Here is a 17876-nt window from a genome sequence, read left to right as displayed (position 1 = left end):
GGAAACAACATTTGTTTGTCGTCCAAGATGTAGAGTTTTAAAAAGACACTAGGCAAAGAGCGATTGAAGATTTTAATTTTGAAAAAACTAGTACAATTGGGAGTAATACATGCGGGGCCTTGGATCACTCATTTTAATGGTGCATATTTTCAACAATAAACATCGTTCAGGGAGAAGGGGTTGCTCAACCCACCCTGCAGATGTTTTAAATCTTACTTACAGCTTCAGAGGGAGCGCACGGCACCAGAGTATGAGTTTTAAAAGACAAGTGCCACCACCTCCTAATGCTCCTCCATTTAATCAGTGATGACCTGACATTTAGAGATGGTATTTAAAAGGAGAAACATATCTGCCATGAGTGAAAATTCCTGAATTGAACTACAAACCATTAATGAAATGACTTCTGTTTTTGAAGTCCTTGTTAGAGCACCCAAGGTTCCACACACTGTTTAAAGGGGGTTAGCATAGTTATTTAAGTAGACCAGAAATGAAAATAAATTAGTATAATGAGTTATTGATATTCCACCGGTTTTCACACCATTTCAGGGACTTTATCACTGCATTAGAACAGACCACCCCAAAGCCAGTAGGGCTAAGAGACCAGTCCCAGGGGGAGTTTAGGCTCCAGGGTACAAGGATAGCATAGGGGCGACCAGGGGAGGCCTAAATGTAGCACTCATTCCATGTCCTAAAATACCGATTGATCACGACGGCCTCTTCTAGAGAACATATTACTTTCATACCTTAAATGGTATGAAAGGAGGGAGGGTAAATTTCTCATGAGGAGACAGTTACAAATGCTAGTAGAACAAGACGGCCCACCCCAATACAGATGTTGATGAAAATGATGAGTTAGTTTGAATGATGTTAAACGATATGGATGTTCAGAGATGAGGTTGTTCAATGAATGTCCAGCCGATGTGACTCTTTAAATGATGAAATCATCTGAAGAAGTGAGCAAAATAAAATGCTAAAATGGAGTGAATCCATTTCACTGAACTCTATACTATTCCAAGATAGTGTATTTTTATTTTTAATTACTCTATACTATTCCAAGATAGTGTATTTTTATTTTTAATTACTCTATACTATTCCAAGATAGTGTATTTTTTGTTTTATTATTACATTACACTGGTACAGGATAGTTTATTTCATTTTTATTATTTTTCACTGTTCTATATGGTAGATTTCATGTATTTTCGAATCATTACAATTCTAAAATGAATAGTTTATTTTCACTTTGTAAAAACAAGTGCCTTAACACTGAGCGTGGTATAAGAACGGTTTCTGTGAAAGGAGGGAGGAAGAAATGTTCAGATACCAAGCCATTGCTGCTATTTTGAAGAGCCATATTGAATGTTAACACTAGAAGTTATGCACAAGGGAAAACTTTTATGTTTGAACACAGTCAAAGTATTTTTGTATTTTTGTAAAGTTGAGGATATTCGCACTATTCCATTTTGATTGTATGTTTTTGATATGAATTATGTACTATGCAGAGTTCAGATGAAGAACTCATTGATTTCAGTATTATACACACCTTTTAGGTGTGTAAGGAGGGACTGTTAGAAATTAAAATCAATGTTTTGATGGCATAAAGTACCTTAAATGTACCTTAAGTTTAAATGCTGTTTTATACTGAAAAACCAGAAAATTATTGTGCACAACCAGTTAAGCTTTTATTCTGAAAATCCTTCATCTCCGGTTAGCATGTGGCTAGTTTACCATTTCTTATAGAGGTTAATTTAGTAGCGAAATGACATGGAGTGATGCACACCGAAACCTACTGATTTTAACACTGCAACTATAGATGTATTATTATTGCTGAATATTAAATGAAGGTATAGTTTATTTGAATAAAGTTATTGTTTACAGACCTGGGTAAGATGTGACAACTTCCGGAATGACCAGAAACCAAACCAGCCGTGAAGTATTTTCTGTATTTTTTAGAATATTAACTACAACGTTTAGAATGTGTTAAAGGAAAAGTGATGAAAGACAATATGAGGAGAAGAGGCGTGTTTAAGTATGTATTGAATGTACAATGCCTAAATCCTCTGTTTAAACGTAACAACGGACATTAAGATGTGGAGGGCCGGCCCGCAGGGAGGAGCCTACAGAAGCTATATAAGAGCAGCACCTGAGCGGTTCGGCCTCTTTTCTCTGCTAGCGAGGGCCAGAGACAGCTGCTTTTCTGTCGGACAATATCCTGTTTGTGACTGTACCGCGCCTTTTATTAATTAAAGTACCAATTTGAAAACATCTCAGAGACTCCATTTAGTCTCCTTTTTAAGCTTCTCTTTCCTGGACGCGAGAATAACCATCACAGTTAACAGTACAGATAAATATTAAGCCTGACAAAGTACTTAACGTCTAATATATTGCATAGTTTATTTTGGCACTTGACAATCACCTTCCCTGAATGTTACTTCTGATTTAAGGGTTGTGTATATTTTCACATCATTGATCAGAAAACAAAAATAAATGTAGTGGAGTAAAAATACCAACAAGTCCTCCAACTCATACTACCAAATGGGCCGATTGTTCAGGCCCTTATTACGACCAAATATGTTGTTTGTTCAAGCACTTAATACGTCTTATAATTACGTTTTAAAGTTTTCGCCCTCTTGTGCTCCCGTTGAATGCAAATGTTACAGAGGGTCGTTTATTCACTAATAACCCTCTCTGTAAAATCCTAAATTGTAGGATAGTTTGGCCATTAAAACGCTTTTTGATTAGATTTCTAGCGAGAAGTGTATATTGTACTTTTAGAATCCACGTCCAGTCGATATGTAGGATCTATAGTTTGATAGATATTACAAAGATGATTTGAGGTATGTGGCAGCCTCTATGGAGCTAATTTCCTGCCATAACTCCACAAACAAACTAAACAGGTTTTACAAATGCCTCATGATTCACTAACAAACACAATGTGGTTTGCAAATACAAAACACCATCTACAAACTAATGCATTTTTACAAGTACAACACTTTTTTTTACAAGTACAAAACTTTTTCTTCTCACGGCAGAATATTACTGCCAAAAGTCACGAGACTCACTCACGTGACTTTTGGCAGTAATATTCCACCGTGGTTGTGCTCAAACACACTCACACATGCTCACTCACACATGCTCCATGGCAGCAGGGGGCGCTACTGAGTCCATTGGGAAGGCGGGAGGTTGAGCAGAGCATGGAACAGCCCTTGCCAGTCTGATGGCAGCGGTGTTGGACCCGTCCAATTCCAGTTTTGGAAAGTCTGCCGTGGTTCCATTCCATTTCATAGAGCTGTTTGAAGCTCAGCATAATCTTGTCGCACTGCCACTCCAACATCCAATCACAGGGCTTAATGACTAATCACGGGGTTTGTAAAGCAAGGCGGATGTTGTAGTCCCAAACGATAGCTGGGGATTCTGGGTAGTGTAGTGTCTTCGGAAACTGTAGTGTCTAAACTCCGAAAAAAACTATTTGTTTCTCTGAATCGAAGGTTAAAAACACAAAAGCATTGTACACAATTTAAACGAATCAATATTGTGTAATTAACAAGGATAAACTGATGTTTTTTAGTGGATGAGTAATGCAGATATCACTGTGTAATAATTTGACAGTGAGGGGAATATATCCGGTTTTATTATGAAAACTTTGAGACCGGAAAAACTGTTTTCACCCACGCTAACTTTACATGGAAGCTGCATACACGTTATCCTGGCGAGACCTCAAATCATCTTCGTAATATCTATCAAACTATAGATCCTACACATCAACTGGACGTGGATTCTAAGAGTACAATATACACTTCTCGCCAGAAATCGAATCAAAAAGTATTTTAATGGCCAAACTATTCCACAATTTAGGATTTTCCAGAGAGGGTTATTTGTGAATAAACGTCCCTCCGGATCGTTTGCAATGAACGGGCCAGGAGCATGTTGTTTCTTACACGACCACTAGAGCACCTCTAGTGGTCGTGTAAGAAACAACATACACTTTAAAACGTGTCTCTGGGTCGTAATAAGGGCATGAACAATCGGCCTATATGGTCGTAGGAGGACAGGCTGAAAAATACCAGGTTAACCTCTGAATTGTAGTGGAGATTCTCCAAATCGAAGGTTAAAAACACAAAAGCATTGTACACAATTTAAACCAATCAATGTTGTGTAATTAACAAGGATAAACTGATGTTTTGTAGTGGATGAGTACTGCAGATATATCACTGAAATCATTTGACTGTGAGGGGAATACTTCCGGTTTTATTATGAAAACTTTAAGACCGGAAATACTGTTTTTTACCCTGTGAGGGTTGACGCCAACTTTACATGGACGCTGTGGGGAAAGACGTAGTATATTAACGTTCTCCTGATGACACCTCAAATCATCTTCGTAATATCTATCAAACTATAGATCCTACACATCCACTGGACGTGGATTCTAAAAGTACAATATACACTTCTCGCTAGAAATCAAATCAAAAAGCATTTTAATGGCCAAACTATTCTGCAATTTAGGATTTTCCAGAGAGGGTTATTTGTGAATGTACGACCCTCCGGAGCATTTGCAATCAACGGGAGCATTATGCCGCAAATTGTTGTTTCTTACACGACCACTAGAGGTGCTAAACTTTAAAACGTGACTCGCTCCTCGGTCGAGAAGGGTCTAGCTGCGGCCGCGGACAGTACACGATGGTACACGATACGCCCACCTGACACGACACTACGGTGGCTGAGAAGGGTCTAGCTGCGGCCGCGAAAGTTGTACTTCCAAATATGGTCAGAAGAGAGCACGCCCAACACGTGAGATGCTGACGCAAGGATATTTAAGGAGACATGGAGGTTTACAGACAGACAACAAACAATATGGCGCACCGAGTACAGGTAATTAACGTATTGTGGTTCTAGATATAATTACATACTATTTACGTTCTCGTTTGTTTGTCGATGTGGCTGTTTAGCGCAGTGTAATTGTGTTTATTTTGCTATATATATCTTATTATTAATACATCATTGGAACGGTACCTCCAGTATGCCTACATGACAAGCATTTTTATAATATACAGTAAACATATCTTTGACTTATTGCAAAATTATAAAATGAAATTCACCCCTGCTGTCATTCTGGCTTTCACTGTTCAAATGAGATGTCAACCATCAAAATGGGATAAGGGGTTCCAAGGGGTTCTCAAACGGATAGGTTATTAATTTATTTGCCTAATAGTTGCTTAAAATGCTACAATAACATGCCATGCACGGTCTCTCAGCCACCGTAGGCGGCCTGGTAGGGGGCGTGTCGTGTAGTGTCGCCAATTCGCTTTTCATCTGCTATGCCTCTGCCATGCCTGTCACCACCGTAGTGTCGTGTCAGGTGACCAGACCATCCTTCGATGAAATCCTCACACTCACCCCGCCCCTTACTGTGTATCGCTCACTGATTGGACGATGCAGTGCATGCACTGATCTCATGCTTCTTGACATGAGAGCAGATTCCCAGCGGAGTGAAGAAAATACATGAACCTCACGGGAGTCACTCCTCAGTTTATACCGTGTTTTGTTTCAATTAATGTATCATTTAGTTACAAATATGTGATATATCTGAACAACAAAGTGGTCAAAAATCATTCTATACATTTTTTGGAAACATTTTCATGATCGCTTTTTTTGTTTTACATTTTCATTTATTGTCATTTCCATTCAGTCAGTCATTAAGTGCTATTAAAATGTGCTACATATCCAAACAAACAAACAAAGTGTGCAATCCAATGAATGTTAGTCTAACTGGGTTTTGATAGATAATATATCTCTTTTTCTTCTCTCAATTCTTTTATTTCTATTGTGCACTATAATCAATATTAATCAAACTATTGTTCGTTTATACATTTTAAGAATGGAGTTTATCTTTTTTGAGAATGAGTTCTTATTTTATTTTATTTTTTGGGTCTACAACAGATGATACAATGTTTGTGTCAGTAAATGTGTACTAACAGTGGCGGGGGTGTGTGTGGAAATAATGGGGACAGAGCTGCTGTCAGACGATCAGCTGCTGCAGCATCATCACAAACGGACGTCGCTTCACGTGACGCTCCGGAGGAAAGGACGTCCCATTGCTCTTAAAGCTAATTTCCCTGCTTCTCGTGGTTTCATTGCGTCTCTCCATGCTTCCCTGGTGGGAGGGACTAGTCACAGGGAAACGACGCAAGTGAGGGACGCAAGAAATCCATTTAACCGAAGTGAGAAGGGCCCCTGGTCGTAATAAGCTGCTGAACAATCGACCTATTTGGTAGTTTTTTGGAGGACAGGCTGTTCCGATCTTACGTCATGACCGCAGCAAATCTGGATCAGCTAATTCCCACCACATCATTCAGAATATCACCCTATTAATTTATAATTGTACACAAACCAACATTGTGGAAGCCCATGGAATACACAATAAGAACTGGAAATAATTAAACCTACATCAATGAGTGACCGATCAAGAGTTTTGATCATGGATTCAACTCTCTATTCATGTCGCCATCATTAAAAATGCAAAAGCGCACTGTTAATCAGGATACCTTTTTAAAGAAAGAAAATTAGTCCTGCGATTGCATTTGTGGATAGATGGTTGGACATAACATAAATAAATATTAGCCTGGTAACTTGCATTAGGTCCGATCAAGGATTCATTTTCATATTGTTAGAAATGTAAATCAATGTTTTGTGGCATAATTTAGTTTAAACATACCGCCAGCTTAAATACCAGAAGTTCTCGCGCACATCTCTGATGTCAAGCTTTTATTCTGAAAATCCTTCATCTCCGGTTAGCATTTAGCATGTGGCTAATATTCCTTTCCCTATAGAGGTGAATATATAAGTGAAATGACACGGAGTGTTGCACACCGAAACCTACTGATTTTACACTACATATATAGACGTCGAGATATTATTATTGCTGAATATTAAATGAAGGTACAGTACCACAGACGTGGGTAGCATATGACAACTTCCGGAACTACCGTAAATGATAACTGCCGTAAAGTATTTCCAGTATTATTAAAGTAATGAATTACAGCCGTTAAAATGCAATAAATGAAAAGTCATGAAAGAGATAAGGAGGAGAACATGTGTGTTTAGTTATGTATTTAATGTACAATGTCAAAATCCTCTGTTATGTGCGATATCGGACATTGGTGAAAGGAGGGCGGAAGATTACACCACAGCCGCCATTGAAGAGGAGGAGCCAAATGAGATATATAGGCTGCTTCTCAGGTCGATTAAATGAAATCCTTGCTTCCCTCACTTGCGTCGTTTCCCTGCGTTTAGTCCCTCCCACCAGGGAAGCATGGAGGGACGCAAGGAAACCACGAGAAGCGGGGAAATGAGTTTTAAGAGCAATGGGACGTCCTTTCCTCCGTAGCGTCACGTGAAGCGACGTCCGTTTGTGATGACTGCACAGCTGATCGTCTGACAGCAGCCAACTCTGTCCCCGTTATTTCCACAAACACCCCCGCCTCTGTTAGTACACATTTACTGACACAAACATTTGTATCATCTGTTGTAGATCCAAATAAATAAAATAAAATAAGAACTCATTCTCAAAAAAGATAAACGCCATTCTTAAAATGTATAAACGAACAATAGTTTGATTAATATTGATTAGAGTGCACAAAAGAAATAAAATAATTGAGAGAAGAAAAAGAGATATGTTATCTATCAAAACCCAGTTAGATTAACATTCATTGGATTGCACACTTTGTTTGTTTGTTTGGATATGTAGCACATTCACATTTTAATAGCACTTAATGACTGAATGGAAATGACAATAAATGAAAATGTCAAACGAAAAAAGCGATCATGAAAATGTTTCCAACAAATGAATAAAATGATTTTTGACCACTTTGTTGTTCAGATATATCACATATGTGTAACTAAATGAAACAGGAATTGAAACAAAACACGGTATAAACTGAGGAGTGACTCCCGTGAGGTTCATGTATTTTCTTCACTCCGCTGGGAAACGGCTCTCATGTCAAGAAGCATGAGATCAGTGCATGCACTGCATCGTCCAATCAGTGAGCGATACACAGTAACGGCCCGTACACACAGCAGCTTTTGGCGATTTGTCCACCGCTTCCAGCGCGTCTCCGCCCATTGACTTTGAATGGGGATGACGTCACTTTCCCTCGCTTGTCGCCGAACTGCATTGTGGGGGGGCGAGGCGAAGATTTCCAGGATTTCCAGGATGTTCAGGATTCCAAAGTTGAACAATGTTCAACTTTTGAGGCTGAGCTGGAAGCGACAGCCAATCAGATCCGTTTATGCAAATCTGACAGTTCAAGCGCTAGCCAATCAAACCGCGTGCAAGCTGGGAGAACCAGACCCGCAGTTCATTTCTATATTCCACCAAAATGGAGGAGAACTTAGTTATTGCGGTAGCAAATCACCCGGTTCTTTATGACCAGTCCCTATTTACTTACCGGGATACAAACCGGAGGAACCAGGCATGGAGGGAGGTGGCAGAGGCAGTGGGTGAAACTGGTAGGTTTTCGCTTGTTTGGGGATTTTATATCCAGTTTACTTCGTTGCTAGTTTACTTCGTTGCTAGCAAGCATAGACAGTATCATTAGCCAGCATGGAATGTAGCATAAAATAGCACCATAAACATTAATCTCATAAATGTTAAAAAAATAAATGTTCATCATAGCCCTTCCTATTTGACAATAGTGTAGATTAGAAGAACCGGGTTTTTTTGCTTTGTATGTCGGGGGCGGGATATTCATGTGATATTCATGTGATTGATTGTTGGTCGCGAAATCCCCAAGCTGTCAGACACGCCCAGCTCCAGGATTTTCAAGATTTGGTCAAAGCTGCTGTGTGGACACACCGTAAGGTGGCGGGGCGAGTATCTGAGGATTTCATCGGAGGATGGTCTGGTGGTTCCTCGATTATCGCTCCTCCATTATCGCTCCTCGCTCCTCGATCCTCGATCCTCGGTCCTCCGGCAGAAATAAGAGCCATGGGACAGTACTCAAGATGGCGCAGGCAAATCAACTTCCGGTGAGACCGAGGACCGAGGAGCGAGGAAATGAAAATAGTCGACCTGAGAAGCAGCCATAGTCAGGTGACGGAGCGTTGTGGAGTCTCTAGGCTTGTAGACGAGAATAGCCGATCGCAGCCTCAAAAAGCTCGCCTGAAGTCGGACAGCTCGGAGTCCATGCTCGGAGTCGGCTTCGTCTTCTTCTTCTTCTCTCGGTTTTTTGGCGGATTGCAAACAACTTTAAGGTGCATACCGCCACCTCCGGAGTCGGCTTGACTCGGTTTGCATTTATAAAGAATGCACACATGTGTTTAATCGTTAATGTCAGATATGTACTAAGTAAATACATTTGTTCCTGCTCAAGATTAGATTCAACTTTATTGTTATTGCACATATTACAGGTACTGAGACAACGAAATGCACTTTAGCTTCTAACCAGGAGTGCGACAAGCAGTAAAGTGAAAAGTAATGTACACAATCTACAGAATAAAATGTAGAATGAGTTGAATGATGAATAAACAGGGTATGAATACACTAGATATACACAGCAGCCTGTGAGTATGAACAGTGTGTATGAATATGCTAAGATATATAAAGTATGAAAACGGTAAGCAGTGCAAGTATAGTATAAAATATATAGATATTAATTTCATGATGATAAACATTGTGGAACGATGATGAAAAATGTGAACGGAAGGGGCGACGTAAAACTGACACAAAACAACAACAAACTTTTGCCGAGCCAATTGGAGAGTTTCATCAGCAGCACGTGGTAAAAACCACCAATGAGCGCTCAGCTCGCATTTCGCTTCCGCAGCCCGTGGAGAGGAACTGCGCCGACTCGCCGCGCCTCGCTCTTAAAGATCAAATGCAAAGCTTCCAAATATGCTACATTTTTATAGAAATGTTGTTTTTAAGACTGCCTGTATTTTTTATTTGATTTAAATTGAGATAATACACCCAAAAAAAAGCTTTTTATTGATCCAAAACTCGACCCAAAGCCGTCTGAATTTCTGACATGTAATTCCCAGCAGCCTCCACGCGCGTGACGTAATAGTGGCTAAACAGTCTCTGGACCAAATATCCCGACTCGGCAGTCTCGGTCACATGTTTTTCGAAAAGAAAACTGAATTAAAATGGGTTATTGTTGTGCTTTTTGTTGTACGAACGGTGCAGGATCTGGGAGAGTTTTACATGCATTTCCCAAAGACCAAATCATCCGCAAAAAATTGATTTTTTTAGTGAATCGTGTTGGATGGCAACCGACAAAATGGAGCAAGTTGTGTTCTGACCACTTCGCGTGTGATGCATAGGAGAGCGGGGTAATGTGAGACATTTTTTACATTTGCTCCCCTCTAGCCGAGCTAAAATTATATATCAGTAACATTTACACATTTCCTATTAATTCAGGATGTTTCCTAGCTATGGAAATTATCAGAATGTCTTCAGGACAAAGGGCAATGAAAATATGATTGTTTAAAAAAAAGTGGTCTTGTGTCTCACTTCACCCCAGCTCAGGGGTAAACTTAGACAGACCAGAGAAATCAAGGGGGTAAAGTGAACCAGTTGGGGGTAAGCTGATCCACTTACGTTTTACACTTTAAAACTACCATAACAACACATGTTGTAACAATTAGAAACCTGATAGCTAGATTAACAACCACACATTCCAAAACTAATGTCGGACTAGTATCAGAATCATGAGGATTGGTCAATTAAGCACATTTTCAACACTTGAAAGTAACCCAAAGTACTAAAAAGTAAATCCAATACAACATAATATAATTCAAAATGTTTTAATTAACATTCACAGTGTGGGAGTCAGAACACAGGACCTTTAGAGCCAGCTAGTGTCTGGGGGTCAGAGCAAAGGACAATCAGAACCAGCTAGTGCACAGTCCTGGGGGTCGGAACATGGACCCATAATCAGAACCAGCTACACAGTCTGGGGCTCAGAACATAGGACCATCAGAACCAGCTAAAAACAGCCTGGGACTCAGGCTAGACCCACCTGGATTAGAACATCAGCCTCATACTCTATAACAAGGCCTACTCTACATTCCAGCCCTGAAGGTTACAGGGAAAGGTGAAGAGTTGCTCTCTCCGTGTGGTTCCTCCAGGCCTATTAGGTTGAGGCAGCTTCTTCACCACATCACCTTTAGGAACATGTGCCACATCATTTTCCTTTATAGCAAACGTGGGTCTCTCCCACTGTTTCTTGTTTCCCTGGATTCTTCTGAGGAATTGTGTAAGTATTTCGTCATCCTCAACTTTCTCAACCATGCCAACGTAACGGAGACTCCTGTGTTTGGTTGCAAAGTTAACTAGGGCAAAGTCACCCACGTTCAGATCTGTGTTTCCAGGATCACTTCTCTCATCCTCAGGGCTCTCATCATCAAGTGGGACAGGGACATCACTCTCCTCAGAGCTGCTATCTATGATTTTCCTTTTGGGTGCTTTCTTTTTCAGCTTTGCTATTTTGTTTTTTCCCTGCCAGTTTCTTTTGTCTCTCTTCATAAGCCTTTTCTATTGCCTGCTTCTCAGGAGTATCTGTTAGGATGGCTGTCTTCACACGCTTTCTTTTGGTTTGTGCTCTAGGGGGACATTTGGGAAGTGATAGGATTTCACGAGTAGACACATATCCAGGTCGGCTGGGAACATCTGAGTCAGCTGGCGAGGCACATCCATGTGGACCACGCGGAGTGGATGGATTAGCATCTGCAGCAGGTGGTTCATCTGCAGGGAGTGGACCATCTGGATCATCTGAAGTGGATGGACCAGTGGATGCAGGCTGCAGCTCAGGGTTTGGCCGGTCTGACACCATGAATGGTGCAAACGCTTCCTCAGGGAAAATATCTCTGTTATATGGGAAAATCCCAGTGGACTTGAATTCAGAAGTGATATTCCGTGGTGTCACTGCTGACAAGAAGGCCTCATTCACAAGTCCTGCAATCTGGTAGATGGAGACTGTTTTGCCAGGGTTAGATCTCATCCACCCATCAAGAGCTCGGTTGTATAGGGTCTTGAACGGGCCATACACGGTCACGTCGAGAGGCTGCATGCGATGGGATGTGTGGGGTGGAAGGGTGAGCATAACAATACTGTTGCTCTTTGCTTTTTCTACTGCCTTGAGTGAGATGTGAGTTTTAAGATTATCAAGGATTAGCAACATGGGACGGTCAGGAGTGCACTGAGTGTGCTGTATCAGGTGATCAAGGAACTCAGGCCAGGTGTCTTCATTCATCCATCCTGTTCTGGTGGAGGCACCTTTGGCTCCTGGAGGTGCTCCTATCATGAAGTCATCCTTAAACCTAACTCTGGGGAAGACAAACATGGGAGGTATGGCATTCCCAGCAGCATTCACTGCACACACCACAGTCACCAGTTCTCCTCTCTCAGCTGATGTGATAGAACTTGCTTTGTTCCTTTCTCTGTCACAACCTGAATCAAATAGAAAGTTTAGAATCAATGGCATGTGCAATCAGTAGGCTACTATTGGTCTAAAGGTACATTGTATTTCATTTCAGTCCATTCGTTTTTTCCAGTTCACAGGTTCACTGGTCATTATCACAAGCCACTCAGTATCAGTCTGGTGCTCTCTAGTGTATCATGTGTAGCTTACCTGCCGTGGCTTTTGAACTGTAACGACGCCTGTTTCATCCACATTGTAAATCATGTGTGGAGGGAATTTGTGCCTGTTAAAGAAGAGAGGCAAGGGAAGAACCTTATCAGAATCAAAACCAAATCTTACAGGTAAAGCCTCCGTAAAACATTTGCAACTAAAAAATTAATTCTGTCACCTGTCCATCACTACAGCCAGATTTTCGAAGAACTCCCCCACTGTAGTTTTATTGAAGGCTGTAGCCCTTCCCAGGGATGTTGCCTCCGGAGTTCGGACAGAGAGATGGCGACGTGCTAGGAACCTGCCAAACCACTCTATTCCTAAATAGTAGAGAATTCATTATTATAAGATTTAGCTTTGTGGCAAGATCATTTGTTCTAAGTTAACCAAGTGTTTGGCAAGCTCCTCCTCCATCTCATCTGTGAATATTCTCTTTGCCTCAGCTACTGCACCCCAGGCTACTGATTTTACTTCCCCTTTCTCTTTTTTCTTTATGAATCTTTGTAGGGTTGTCTTGTCAATATTTCTATCCCTTCCAGCTTCTCTTAAGGACTTATTTCCTTGCATGACCTCAGCGGCTGCACTCTCCATCTCTGCGAGGGGTGTTTGGCCCCATGTTGTCTTTCTTGTGTAGTTTCTTGGCATGATGGCTTTTCTACAATGTTGATGACATTAAAAATAAAACATATGTAATGTAATATTACACTAAATATGTTTAAGACTAAACTTAACTTGTGCTTCATGGTGGGGTAAAGTGAGACACTGTCTCACTTTACCCCACAGCATTTGTCTCACTTAACCCCACAGCCACCATTTTAGAAAAAACAACATCTCTAGCAATTCAGGCTAATCTTCAACTAGCATCAATCACATGGTTTTATATGTTGGAAGTTCATCAACATGTATGATATAAGTTTTTCTACCTGAATCAATTTGCTTTGACACAATAGTTGATTAAGTTCATAGCAAGAACATTTACTTTTGCATGCAAAAAACACATTTATGTGAAAAAAACGTACTTACCACAGCACCAGCACCAACTTCACCTTCCTGGCAAGGGGGGAATGGGAGGCGCTTGAAAACATAATGGTCACATGACCACAATTGTGTTCCGTTGCCTAGATACAGGGGGTGTCTCACATTACCCGATGTCTCACAATACCCCGCTCTCCCTACGACGTTGATCCTGCTATCATGAAGTCTGTTGGTGGAGAAGCATTAATAGCACGTCGGAGGCTGAAACTCGGAGCCGTCCCCTCCATATTTCAGCACAAGAAACCACTGAAAGAACGAAAGAGCCGGGCGATGCAGAAACGCCAAAGAATTGAGGTAAACAACTTTTGATTAGATTTCAAAGCGCACACGGAGCACAGCAGATAACGCAGATAACGGAATTGCAGTTGTATTGCTTATAGAGGTGGGCACCGTTAGATTCTGTGTCTTTACGATCATAAACAATGTGTTGGATGTGGAGCTAGGATAAGTAATAAGGGAGCTAGGAGTGATTTCTGTGCAGTAATAGGTTAGCATTTTTCGCTCGGGGCTAATTCAGAGTCTCACTGTTAGCATTGTGTTTGGTTTCCCAGTGGTGAGTCCGCCTGGACTTTATTTTTCTAAACCTCTCTAAAAAGGTCAAACGTCACTTGTTTTGCATCAATCTTGATACAGGGTACTTATTATATGTTATAGTTTGGATTCCTAAAGCTTTTAGTCTATAGTCTAGTCAGAATCAGACATGATAACGAAACTAAGTTGTACTATCGGCGGAAGCAGCTGTGAGCGATAAGCCAAGGTTTGTTTGTTTGGCCACTGTGACATCATACGACGCCATCTTGCGGAGGAGCGGCTGAGAAAATAAATCGTCGGACTTGGTGTTGGGGGTTGAACAAAATAAATATTGCGCATTGCCAGATGCATATTATCTCCGATTTTAATACTGCAATATCTTAGATAGTGTTGTAGCTATATGATTTCGATTTTACTGGCAATTATAAAAAAACCTTTGCATTTGATCTTTAAGGCTGCGGGCGTCTTTGTCCCGCGAGATTTCAACGTCTCATGTAGGCGAGCCTCCAGAGCAAGTCGGACAAAAATGACTAACCATCATGCAACGCACGAGCAAGACGTTGATCGCAATTGCGCAGGTCTGCGCAGGTCTCGCTTGTCTCAAACAAGCCTTCTTTCTTCACGGCCGCGACTGCGAGAGCAGGGGCGGATCTAGACAAATATTCATGGGGTGGCAAGAGGGTGGCAGGAGATTTTGAGGGGTGGCATCCCCTGACAGAAGTATATGCTGATTGAAATCGCAATCATATCAATCAATTAGGGGTGTAACGGTACACGTACCCGTACTGAAATTATTCGGCACGGGCCCTTCGGTTCGGTACACGTGTGTACCGAACGAATATAGCGTTAAACGTAAACAAATTGAGAACATGAACAACTTTCTGGAAGTAATCTCAGGTATATATCATAGAGCGACCAAGTAATTTCATTGGACGAGAGGCATACTATGAGAGCTGGTCACAGGGATGCGTTCAAATGTAGTCAGCAATTTGAGGAACTGTCGAAATGGCGAACGCAGATAAAGTTGAGCTGAAAATCCTCCAGCATCATTGAAGTCTCCGGTTTGGGAACATTTTGATTTTTCAGTTACGTACAAGGATGACGGACAAAGACAGGTGGACCGAACCAAAGCTGTTTGTCGGTATTGTTCAACTAACATTGGTTACGCGGCTGGCAATACATCACACTCATTTGAAAAGGCATCACCCGAATGTGAATATCACCGGTACCAAAAGAAAAAAGACTGAAGTGCAAACCCAACTCCCACTAGCATGTAAGCCTCCACCACTCGCAGAAAGTTCAGACCGAGCCAAAGCTATTACAAACGCCAAATATCCTTATGTTGCCATGTTAGCAAAGCGCTACCTGGCTGTGCTACCTCTGTCCCTAGAGAGGGTGTTCTCCACAGCAGGAGACATTGTTAGTGCCAGCAGATCTGCCATTTCAGCAAGCAATGTGGACAAGTTCATCTTTCTTTAAACAACAAAATACAATGACAAGCAAGTCCTAATGTCAAGCTGACTGCTTAGGTACTAGTACAGTTCAAATACATATTATTTCAGTTCATCGAAATGCTGCACCGTAATGTTTATTTTACTATATTTTGTATTTATTAGAATACATTAGTCACAGTTTAATAATAATAAAAAAAATGTTTTTAATGTTTTGTGATAATCTTTTCTGCTGTACTGAAAACGTACCGAACCGAACCGTGACCTAAAAACGAGGTACGTACCGAACCGAAATGTTTGTGAACCGTTACACCCCTACAATCAATGTTAACTTGGAAAGCCACAATATTAATATTTTAACTCAATCACATAGGTGATATTATTGTGGCACATCAGTAAAGCCTTACATATAAGGTGGCAGATGTAATTTAATGAATTTTAACTGAACAATAACTGAATGAGTTTGTCTCACTTAGACCAGCAGGGGTACCAAATATATGCAGACTGCTGCAATAAGTACATTAATTAACTGTCTCATCGATGTTTGTCTGAATGAATATGATACTATTAACAATCATATTATTCCTATCAGCTGTCAATCACTGTTAATACATAATAATAATAATAAATAATAATAATAATAATAGATTTAATTTGTTAGCGTTTTTCCAGGTGCTCAAAGACGCTTTACAGATATAGTAAAGAACTGTTATGATTCACATATTCATTTATTGTTGAATAAACTATATTTTTTGGAGGAGTTAATGATGAATGTTCATCAAGATGCTTGCTCACCCTCCTTCAAATTTGAAAAACAAGTAATTATATCATTATTGATATACAGTTACAACCTTGACTTTACATCAGAAAGAACAAACATTAAAGAAGTGACTAACTGCATCAGTTAGGGTTAAAAAACGTGTATTCAGCTAAAACATCGCTGCAGTTATTATCCAGTGGAAGGTCCTTACCTACCGGCCTAGTTAAATCAAAGTGGTTACTTTCTGTTGGCTGGGCAGTGTAGTTTTACACACCGTCTTATTTTACTTTTTCAGGACTTAAAATTGTTTTTTGGGGGCAGACCCCCTCAAAGAAAAAAATATATACACGCATACAAGGTCATCATCTTAACAGTTTGTTATTCTCATCGAGTCATCCGTGAGCAGAGCATCAAGTTGGCATGTCTATTACAGCTGAATGCGGCGATTACTATCTTGTTCAGCAAAACGCCTCACAAATGTATTAAGATCTAAAGTTTTAGTGCGTTTTGATTCAATGCTGAGTGCAGCCAAACTTGACATTCTCCTCTCTGTCATTGTAGACCGCAACTACCTCATTCCTTCAGTGCTTGGGTCCGAAAGGCTTCTCGTTTTGCGCCGTCCCGTTCAAATGAATTCGCCACCAATCATATTTCCACTCTCGCGCCAGGACCGGGGGAGGGGTTACATGACGTGCATCTTGTGCTGCATTCACTTGATTGATTGATTGATTGATTGATTGAAAAGTTTATTAACAGCTTGTATATTGGGTACAGTACAGTACAGCTCAAAACATACAATTGTTAAGGAGATGCAGACCAGAGAAAGACTTTCGTCTTGGTTACATCAGGGTCCCCCATTTCCAATTCATCATGTCATTTAAGACATATAAGACATACAGATGGCTTATTTACAATTTACATACAGGTGGTTTTTTACATACAGATTGCTTATTTACAATTTTCATTTTAGATTTTGTTCTAATACATCCTAACCGGACATTTAAGACATACCAAGTCTACAGATATACAGTTAGTAACAGAGTCTAAAATGCGAGTATATACATAGATGGGGGGGGGGGAAGCTGTCCATTGAACGACAGGTTGAGATTTGTACCATTACCGGGGCCAGTTTTGCAATGCTCTCCCCCGAAGGTGCTCTTTAAGAGAGGTTTTGAAGGTAAGTATAGTTTTACTTTCCTTTACAGTTGTGGGAAGAGCGTTCCACCTTGATGTGGCATAATTGCGAAACGTGTATTCCCCCCTTTTTTGTGCCAAATCTGGGTTTCACATGATTTGTGGAGCTCCCTCTGGTGTTATGATCATGGTATTCCTTGACCTTTGGGAATCATTTTGACATGTACATGGGTACCATAGAGGTGTACTGGATCTTGTAGACCAGGCCCATTGCAAGTAGCTGTACTCTGTCGTCTACTCTAAGCCATCCTAGGTTGTCAAAGTGGGCAGAGGTGAGGTGGG

The 17876-nt window shown here is 40.7% G+C and overlaps 1 protein-coding gene across 2 annotated transcripts; it reads right to left on the bottom strand.

Moving 5' to 3' along the window:
* Positions 1-10781: 10781 nt before the first annotated feature.
* LOC117542069 lies at positions 10782-13879 on the bottom strand. 2 transcript variants are annotated; one of them, XM_034209546.1, is made up of 4 exons: positions 13647-13879; positions 12802-12943; positions 12624-12696; positions 10782-12442 (listed from the first exon to the last, which is right to left on the bottom strand). In XM_034209546.1, the coding sequence occupies exon 4, from the start codon at positions 12333-12335 to the stop codon at positions 11433-11435; it is 903 nt and encodes a 300-aa protein (XP_034065437.1). In that variant the 5' UTR covers positions 12336-12442; positions 12624-12696; positions 12802-12943; positions 13647-13879; the 3' UTR covers positions 10782-11432. The 2 variants fall into 2 exon arrangements, with proteins under 2 accessions (XP_034065437.1, XP_034065436.1); XM_034209545.1 differs by having other exon boundaries at positions 12624-12652.
* Positions 13880-17876: the final 3997 nt, after the last annotated feature.

This window comes from Gymnodraco acuticeps, unplaced genomic scaffold, assembly GCF_902827175.1.
Source record: "Gymnodraco acuticeps unplaced genomic scaffold, fGymAcu1.1, whole genome shotgun sequence".
NCBI lineage: Eukaryota > Metazoa > Chordata > Actinopteri > Perciformes > Bathydraconidae > Gymnodraco > Gymnodraco acuticeps.
The sequence above is the reverse complement of the archived record's forward strand: the minus strand, read 5'-3'. Positions and strand labels throughout refer to the sequence as shown.

What these genes read in the sequence shown, in the direction of transcription:
- LOC117542069 (XM_034209545.1), bottom strand. An exon ending in CAGTTCAAAAGCCACGGCAG is followed by an intron (nt 12,443 to 12,623) that starts GTAAGCTACACA and finishes TATTTGATTCAG; the next exon opens with GTTGTGACAGAGAAAGGAAC.